At 61.6% G+C, this 8,747-nt stretch overlaps 1 protein-coding gene across 1 annotated transcript in view; it reads left to right on the plus strand.

Moving 5' to 3' along the window:
- Window positions 1–8,747, plus strand: part of PPFIA4 (PTPRF interacting protein alpha 4) — a 36,670-nt gene that overhangs the window by 1,839 nt on the left and 26,084 nt on the right. The window contains exons 2-3 of the mRNA XM_023534781.1: window positions 5,823–6,421; window positions 8,678–8,743. Coding sequence (XP_023390549.1) covers window positions 6,188–6,421; window positions 8,678–8,743 — 300 coding nt within the window. The 5' untranslated portion in view covers window positions 5,823–6,187. The remainder of the gene's footprint in view (window positions 1–5,822; window positions 6,422–8,677; window positions 8,744–8,747) is intronic.

Here is an 8,747-nt window from a genome sequence, read left to right on the forward strand (position 1 = left end):
GTGCTGGGGAGGAGTCGGTATGGGGCAGGGAGGACGGAGGGAGTGAAAGCTGTCTCAGAGTCTAGGAGGAATGGAGGGGAGGGAGTGTACTGCAGCCACAGGAAGTCACCATCTGTGGCCCTCTGGCCCGCTATCTCACTGACCTATAATTAGCTCTAGAAAGCATAGGGTGCTGGCTCACAGGAACGTGGCCCTTTGTGAGGCCATCACAGTAGGAAGTATTTGGAGGGGCCTCGGCACTGGAGAAAGGCCGAAGGGACTGCCGCTGGCGCCCCCTCAGCCTTCGCTGTGCTGAGAGGGCCTCTGGGGCCTGAGAACGTCCTGGGGCAGGGCCGCTAGGGGAACCAGCAGTGGGTGGGAGCCCTGAGCTGGGCCGGTACGACTGGAGGCCCCAGCAGAGAGAGCCTGAGGACTCCTCAGTCACACAGTGCTCATCGTTCTGTTCTCAGCACTGCGTGCTGCAGCCCCCACCGTCCTCAGGTGTCTTCTGTCCCCCTGGCGAGGTCAGCTCTGGCACGGAGCAGGGGCTGCTTCGTTCTGGCCAGTTTAACTGGTCAGACTCCTAGTGGTGCGCAGGCTGTGCCAGAGGCTGGGCGTCCGGTCGCGTGCTGCTACGCTGTATCTGTGTTCGCTCAGGGAGACTGTGCGCTTCTTGAGGGTGGAGATTCCTGTCATGTGCCTTTTATTTCCTTCACAATTCCTAGCGCGGTCCTGGACTCCCGGCAGTCAGCTGCGTAAGGAAGCGGTGGGTTGAATTGAGGTCTGTCTTCTGGTCCCCTGGGCTCAATGAGGCAGGGTCTCCCTGCACCCAGGACTATTTCACCTGGAGCAGAGGGGCCCCTGGGGGCCCTGTGCAGTGGTGTTCCCTCTCAGTGGGGAATCAGATTCTGTGGGCAGTGGAGGTAGGGAACATTCCTAAATCTCCCGTGAAGCATGGTATATGGGTTTAGGTTTAGAACTCTGAACAGATACAGTATATGTTATATAGCAGTTACATAAATATATAATGTATACCATGATTTTAAAAAGTAATTATGTACAGTATAACTTCGTAGTTACCTGTCAGAAGGAATAGCTGGTTTGCACTTAGAGGCCTTTATTGCTTCTTTTGCCCAGTCGGCAGAGTGGGATTCTGGTAGCCGCATGTGTGATATAATGTCATGGCCAGTGTCTTCAGATAACTGTCATTTCAAGGGGGAGATAGGTTTCTATTCACTTTAAGAAACAGCTTCCTTAGGACAGTGAGGGCTCCCTCAGGTGGTGCTGAGTTCCTGCTCCCTGAAGGACAGTGACGTGTCGCGTGGGGGTGGGCATGCAGGGCCTCCAGAGCCCTTCCAAGCAGGAGTCCATCCTGGTAGGGGCAGGGATGGGCTGAGCGCTGGATGTGTCTCACAGGTGCTGCAGAGGTCTCTGCTGTGGGTCAGAGGAGAGGTGCTGTGAGTGGAGGGCCTGGGGGTGGGGCTGGGCCAGGGGCTGCTCCCCGAGTAGTGGACGTTCTGCTCTGCGAGATCCTGGGGGTGCCTGCCGCTGTCACATGGAGCCCTGGGCTCCGTGGTGCCGCTGCATCGAGGCTCTGCTGGTGGCTGTAAGCGGAAAGGTGGCCAGGCCCAGCTCCTTGACCTCGGGTTGCACTAGGCCTGGGGGAGCACCCAAGTTTCTGGCCCTTGTTTGGTGCAGAGTGTCTGGAACAAGTAGGATTTTCAGTTCTTCGCTATCATCCCCATCCTTCCTTCTCCCGCGTTCTCGCCCGGCGTCAAGGCCACACGTGCGCTTAGATCTTCCGTGGTCACGCACACTGCATAAGCCCCATGGCGCTTGGAGGCATATGTGATTCCATGACCCCCAGATGCTTGTAAGACCACCGTGTTCACTCGCGATGGTACACACGCGCGTTCTCATGACCACACTTGTCCATGCCCAGTCTCCCACTGTTCGCCGTCTCATGCACACGTCTCGCACCCCATTTTCTTGTGCACGTGCGCGTGTGCCCCCCCGACCACACACGCACACCACACATTCTCAGGAGTACACTCTTACACTCTCGCATGAATGCGCGTTCCCCCCACATGTAATCTCTCTCTCTTTCGTAACCACACTCACTCACACTTTTTATGACGCCTGCGTTTCTCTGGACAGTTCTGTGCACTCTGGACCTTTCTCGCCCTGGCGCCTGCCGTGCTCCCCCTCGTGTTCCTGATCCCTCCTGGGCCGTTCTGTCCTCTGCGGCGAGACGGCTCCCCAATCTGATGGGCTGCTCTACTAATGCGGGGACTTCTGAGCATTTTCCCCCAACATCAGAAGACCACAGGGGCCCCTATTTTGAAAGATTTTTATTCTCCAAATACACCAGAGTTATTACCTGTTTCTTCTTTCGCAGGCATGATTTGAGGACATATATGCTAAGCGTTAATCAGTGGCTCCGCTGAGCAGAAGATGGCTAGGAATGACATCTGTTTGGCCAAAGCCATGTGCTGTGTCCAGTGGTGCAGCCTTGTACCTCGGTGTGTGCATGCGTGATGTCTGTTAGACACTTTAGCTCAGCGGCCCCGGTGTCCCCGGGCTGCCTCCCTCGACCGCCCGCCCTGCCGCCCAGATGCACGGGCTGTCTGAGAAGGGGCGCTTGCTCAGCAGGGCATCTGCAGACAGCGCTTAGACTGGGGACTGTCTGCCCTCGCTTTAGACGCGGAACCTTCTGTGTAAATGCAGCCAGAACCAGGTGGCCAGCAAGAGCTGGAGGTGATGGCACTGAAGGAAGGAAGGAGAGCGCAGAGGCATGTGCATTGGTCTCGCCTCTGCCATTTTCTTGTCCCAGGCTGTCCCTAAAGGTACTCTGTCACAGAGCCCTCTTTGCAAACCCCTGCCTAATTGAAGGAGGTATGGCTACAACTTCGGCTGGTTCCGAAGAGGAGCTATTTTGGGCGTGTGCAGACACTTGCGGCCCCCTTCTCCACTCGCCTTTGGTGCTAGTCCTCCTGGGGTGGTGATGGTGGCCGTGACAGCCCTGGTGGGCACCTGTGTCCCGCTGTGACTGTTAGGGTGCCTCCATGCACTGTCACGAGGGCCCAGGCTCGTGCAGCTATTTGTAAGCTCACCCAGGTGATGGGCTGCGCCTTGGGAAGGAATGGCCCATAACTAAGTCCTGGGAGCAGCTGGAGAGATGCGCCTCGCAGACAAAGGCCCAGTGGCCGCTGCAGGATCACAAAGGCTGCTGGGCAGAGCCCTTCCGCCAGGCCGGAGGAGGGGCATGGGGGGCGGTCGGGCTGCTGCGAGGGGGCGGGTGAGGAGGGCTGTGGCCTGGACCGGTTGTGTCACTCCCGTCCCCTGCCCCTTGCCCCTCTCCGGAGTCAGACAGCCTGGAACTGAACCCTGGTGCTCCCTCTTACTTGCTGCGTAGACTCGGTCACGTGACTTTGAGTCCCAATTCTCACGTCTGTGAAATGGGAGGGAGAGTTACATCTCCCTTGCAAGGCGTCGCGAGGATTAAAGCCAGTTAAACACAGTGCCTGGCACGTGGTAAATACCAAGTCGTAGCTGCCACCGTGATTGTTGTCCTGAGTGAGCACCTCGCCGCATGTTCCCTGCAGTGGGTGGGTGACCTTCCTCTTACCTCTGCGCCGAGGGCCTCTCACGTGGAGGCTGGCTCTCCGTCCCTCCTGTGGGCACTTAGCCTTGAGCACCCCTGGCAGCTTGGCCCTGGCGCTGTGGTCTCTGCCGGCCGCAGCTTGGCCCTCGCAGCGGTGGGCCTGCCATCTGGCGGGGCAGCGGGGAGCCAGCCTGTGTGTGACCGGCCAGAGTGTCGGACCCGAGGGCCCGCCCTCCTGTTGGTTAGGGGGAGATAGAGTAAGCTTCGGGAGGCCAGAGGCCTCACTGCTCTGTTCACAAGGCCCGAGGCCTTGCTCGTGCCCCCCGCCTCCCGCCCCCCAGTACCCGTCCAGGGCTCACACGCCTCAGCGGCAGAGGCCCCCACAGATGCTGGCTTTGGGGGCTGGCAGCTTTTGCCTGTGAATCAGGGCCATGCTGTGCAGGGTTGAGGAGGCGTAGTTAGGCTGAGCTGGTGGCCGTGCTATTTAAAGACAGCCCCAGGGCCAAGCAGGTGTCCCCGTGCCACGGCCCCCTCTGCTCACCGCCTGCCACGGGGCGGGCACCTGGCTCCACATCATGACATTTTGCCAGGGGAAGCGGAGTAGTGACCCTGCACCTGTTTCAGAGGGAGGCTGGGAAAGGGCTGGTGGCACCGAAGCCAGCCTCTCGGGTGCCAGAATGACCAGGAGGGCTCGGGGAGGCCACGTCAGAGCAGATAGGCAGCATGTCGCGGCGGGCAGCCTGAGGTCCTGTTCGTCCTGAGAACTGCTCAGCCCTTCACTGCCAGGAGCCGACCCCCCCGCAGGCCCCACCAGGGAGTTCGCACTGCCCTGTAATCGTGGGCACCTTCGGCTTTCCCAGGCCCTGTTTATCCATGAGCTCCTCCCTCTAAGGGGGGCAAAACTGAGCTGCGGCTCCATCTTGCAGCAGAGGCTTCAGTAGGTGGTGACAAGCCCAAGGTCACCCAGCTGGTCTCCTCATTGCCAGCTCTGAGCCCCTTCCTTTACTCTCACTGCGGGCTGCTGGGAATCTGTTGGACTGAGGCCACTTTCGGGGTCCCCGAAGCCCTGGGCCCTCCAGGAGTGGCTGCGGTGTGAGCCGGGGCGGTCTCAGGCTGGCACACTACCTCCTCTCTGGTCCAGGCCCACACTCCTCACCAGCCTCTTTTTGCTGCCCCCGTTTCTGCCTAGATCATCAGTACTTTGAGGGACAGGATGACAGGTGGAGGGGGCTTGGCCCTTCTCTAGTTCCCCTGCTGGGTTCAGCCCAGTGCCTGATTTCTCACCTCTGCTGGGTCCCTGTGCCTCCTGTCCTTTCCCCGACCCTCCCAGCTGGCTACCTGAGGGGTGGACAAGAAACTGTCCCTGTGTCTCCCACACGGGGCGGGGGCGAAGGGGCAGGAAGGCAGGCACCGTTTCTGGAGCATTGCCGTGTGGGTGCCTGAGAGCTCGTCTCCCTCCAAAACGGCTTCGGTGGCGGCCCTCCAGCAGTGGCCAGGGAGGCAGGAGCCGGTGGTCGCAGAGATCCCCTGCTGCATGCTGCCTTCCTCATTACACCCTCCTCTGCTCTGACACACCCGGGCCCCCCTGGAGCAGTCCGCACGTGCCAGCCGCCCGAGCTGGTGACCACTGGCAGTGCCATTATGGGAGCTGCGCGGAGGGAGGAGGTGCACAGCCACAGGCAGGGCTGCCACCCCACACTGCCCCTGCCCTTCCTCACGTCGTCTGGTCCCTGCTCAGCCCCGGCTAGTCGGCCACGACGCAGAATGGACATCTGCGTGCCCGGCTCCAGGACGGGGCGACGAGGCAGACTCCTCCCTGAGGACTCACTGTGGCGAGCCTCAGTGCCCAGTCGAGCCTCTCCCAGCGGCCATGTTGTGACCCACCTCCTGGGACCCTGCCACCCAGTCCCTCAGGAGCCCCATCATAGTTCTGCGCTGGTCTTGGCCTGAGTCAGTACAGGACCCAGGGACCCCGTTTCCTGCTGTCCCCTCTCCCCCGCAGGTCTCAGGACTCAGCAGCCTGTGCCGATCAGTTCTGTCTTTGGGCAGAGCCTCGTGCGGGGGCACCTCTCCACTGTGCTGCCAACGGGGGCGGGGCGGCTGGAGGCAGAGGCTGTGGCAGCGGGACAGCTGGGGCAGGCGCCGCCGAGCATTGGGGCTGCAGGGCCTGTGCCGGCTCCGGTCCCGTGCTGCCTCCCCTCCGCCTCGGCTGACCCTTACACAGTCTCTTCTCCCACAGATTACTGCCCTCCAGAGGCGATGGGTGTCACCAGACCCCACTGGGACCCTGCCAGGCCCCAGCGCTCAGCCTAAGCCGAGGGCCCTCTTCCAGCCCTGCTCTCTGTTGGCCATGGCCAGACTCGGCTGCTGCCCGCTTGCCTGGGGACACAGGGCACCCAGCCCCAGCCCCGAGGGGCTAAGCCCAGCCCTCTGGCCTCACCCCACAGCAGTTCTTCAGGCACCAGCTGCTTTTCAGAGAAACTGATGCCACAGGAGAAGCCCCGGCCCAGCCGTCCACTCGCCAGGCACTGCCTGCTCTGAGACCTGTGTCCTGGGTCCCCGGAGGTGCCACTCCTGTGAACACCTGCCCTGCCCACCCCCGCTATGTGTGAGGTGATGCCCACAATCAACGAGGGGGACCCGCTGGGACCCCCGCATGGCGCCGGTGCTGATGCCAGCTTTGAGCAGCTGATGGTGAACATGCTGGATGAGCGGGAGAAGTTGCTGGAGTCCCTTCGTGAGAGTCAGGAGACCTTGGCGGCCACGCAGAGCCGGCTGCAGGATGCCCTTCGTGAGCGGGACCAGCTCCAGCGCCACCTGAACACGGCCCTGCCCCAGGTGAGGCCTGAGCCCAGCATCCTCTGGGCCGTCAGCTCGTCTGCCTGCATCGCAGGTCAGCAAAGGGAACTCACAGGCGTCACCGCCCTTCCTCTCCCTGCATACGCCCTCCCCTGCCACTGCCCTGCCTCTCAGCCTGCAGTTGGCTCCGCGGGAGAACATTAGTCCCGCGGACCCGATGCAGGGAGAACACTCAGCCGCAATGAGGCCGTGTGGCCAGCAGGTGGCGGCCTAGACCAGGAGAGCCTCTGCACCCGGCAGAGCCCAGGCCCTGTTCTTGGGGGCTGTGGGAGGCATTAGAGATCGTCTGGTTGCCTCTCTTACTGCTCGGATGACAAGCCCAGAGGCATCCTGTAGAAATAGGCAGAGCTAGACCTAGGAGCCAGGCTCGCGACACCTGTCCTGCTTCCCAGGCAGCAGCAGCATGGCCGCACATTTCCATGTGTCGTGTGTCTCTGCATTCAGCATTGTGTATCAGGTTTACCTCCCCAAACCCTCAAAGCTGCAAAGCTAGTATCTCACAATGATGACACTGAAGCTCGGGGACTTAGCCGTTTGCTCATGCCCACGGGACTGGCAGAGGCAGCCCTTGGGAGCCTCAAGACTTGGCTCAGCAGCTCAAGACTTGGCTCAGACCCTGTCCCCACATGTGGGAGGACAGCGTAGGCCCGGGTGGGTGAGTTCCTGCCGGCTCATTCTTGTGATGCTTGATCAGTAGGAAGATGGGGCCCCAGTGAAGAATTGGGGTGGACGTGATCCCACCCTATCCTACCATGCACGGCCCTGAACAAGCCCTACAATGGAGGGGCCAGACCCTGCCCCTGAAGCTCATAGAGCAGAGAGGGGACAGGCAGGAACCCAAGGGATCAGAAGAGAACAGTATCAGTGACACAGATCTCTGCCCTTGGGGGCCTGTGCTCAGTGCTTCCCAGTCACTGGCTCACTGGCCCCTCGTGGTGGGTGACACTTGAGGGACAGCTGTACCTGTGTGTCACGGATGAGCGGCTGGAGGCTCAAAGAGCTTAGGGAACATCCTGGGAGCTTCATGAGGGCAGCAATCATGTCTGTCTTGTCACCGTGTCCCCAGAGACCAGCACAGGACCTGGCACGTGGGAGGTGCTCCCAGTATTTGCGGGCGAATGGTGGGCTCCCACATGGTGCTCTTCACGCTGCTCGCAGCAGATCTCAGAGGAGGGGACTTCGCTGGGGAGCCTGGGAAGGGCCCACAGAGGCTTTGGCTTCCTTGGGGGAAGGAGCCCATGGAGCAAAAGCGTAGGGTTAAGAAGGCTGGTGACTGGAAGCAGCAGGTGACCCCGGCTGACCAGGCCTTAGGCATGTGGAAAGCAGCCATGGGAGGGAAGCTGGGGGCCAGGATGAGCAGTTGTGCTCAGTGCTGTGGGCAGCCTGTGCTTTGGGAGAGCATGTGGCAGCAGCACGTCCATGGGCTAGGTTGGGGGGAGGTAGGAGGGTCCTGGGGTAGAGAGACCCGAGCGGGGACCAGCAGCATCAGGGCCAGGCCTTCCAGGATGTGAGATGCTGGACTGCCTTAGGACGTGGCCTGGACAGGAAGGCGGTCATCAAGTAGCAGAGTCAGAGGGCCCTGGCTTTTCCGGCCCTGACCTCTCTGGGTCCCTTGTCCCCTTCCTGCAGCCACTGCTCGGGCACTCCCAGACCCCGGCAGCCACAGAACGTGGGCCACCGGTCTGCCCGTCTTTCTGGAGTGAGGCGATGTCTGGCTAGATGAGTAGGGTACAGTGGGCCTGGGCCTGGGGGCCAGCTCCACTGCCGTGGGCTGAGAAGGGCTAGGGGGCTCCACGAGGCGATTCGGGCCTGGGTCTTGGGCAAGGCCAGCAAGTGCAGCCTTGGCCCTTGTGAGCCGGGGCCCCAGCAGCCAGAGCTGAAGCTGCGTGGCTGACTGGGTTGGTCTGCACGCTCCCCTGGGCCCATGTCATGGGTCCTACAGTCCCCGTATTTCATGGGCCACCTGCAGCCTGCCAAGCCCTGGGGGAGGGGACTCGGTCAGGCTCGTGGACAGCTGGAGGCGGAGGGGCCGCGGAGCGACTGCTGTTCTGGCTCTGGACCTGCCCTGCTCCCTCACACTGTGGCTCGGCTCAGACCACGCTGGCCCCTCCGGGGACGTGTGTGCTGGCTGCCGGTCTGCTGTCCTGTCCCGGGGCAGGGGTGACTGAGGGCCGAGAGGGCTGCACCACAGACTCGAGTGAGGCCCGTGCACTGAGGGGCCGTGTGGGTTTTCAGGAATTTGCCACTTTAACTCGGGAGCTGAGCACGTGTCGGGAGCAGCTCCTGGAGCGGGAGGAAGAGGTGT

This window comes from Pteropus vampyrus, unplaced genomic scaffold, assembly GCF_000151845.1.
Source record: "Pteropus vampyrus isolate Shadow unplaced genomic scaffold, Pvam_2.0 Scaffold131, whole genome shotgun sequence".
NCBI classification, from domain to species: domain Eukaryota; kingdom Metazoa; phylum Chordata; class Mammalia; order Chiroptera; family Pteropodidae; genus Pteropus; species Pteropus vampyrus.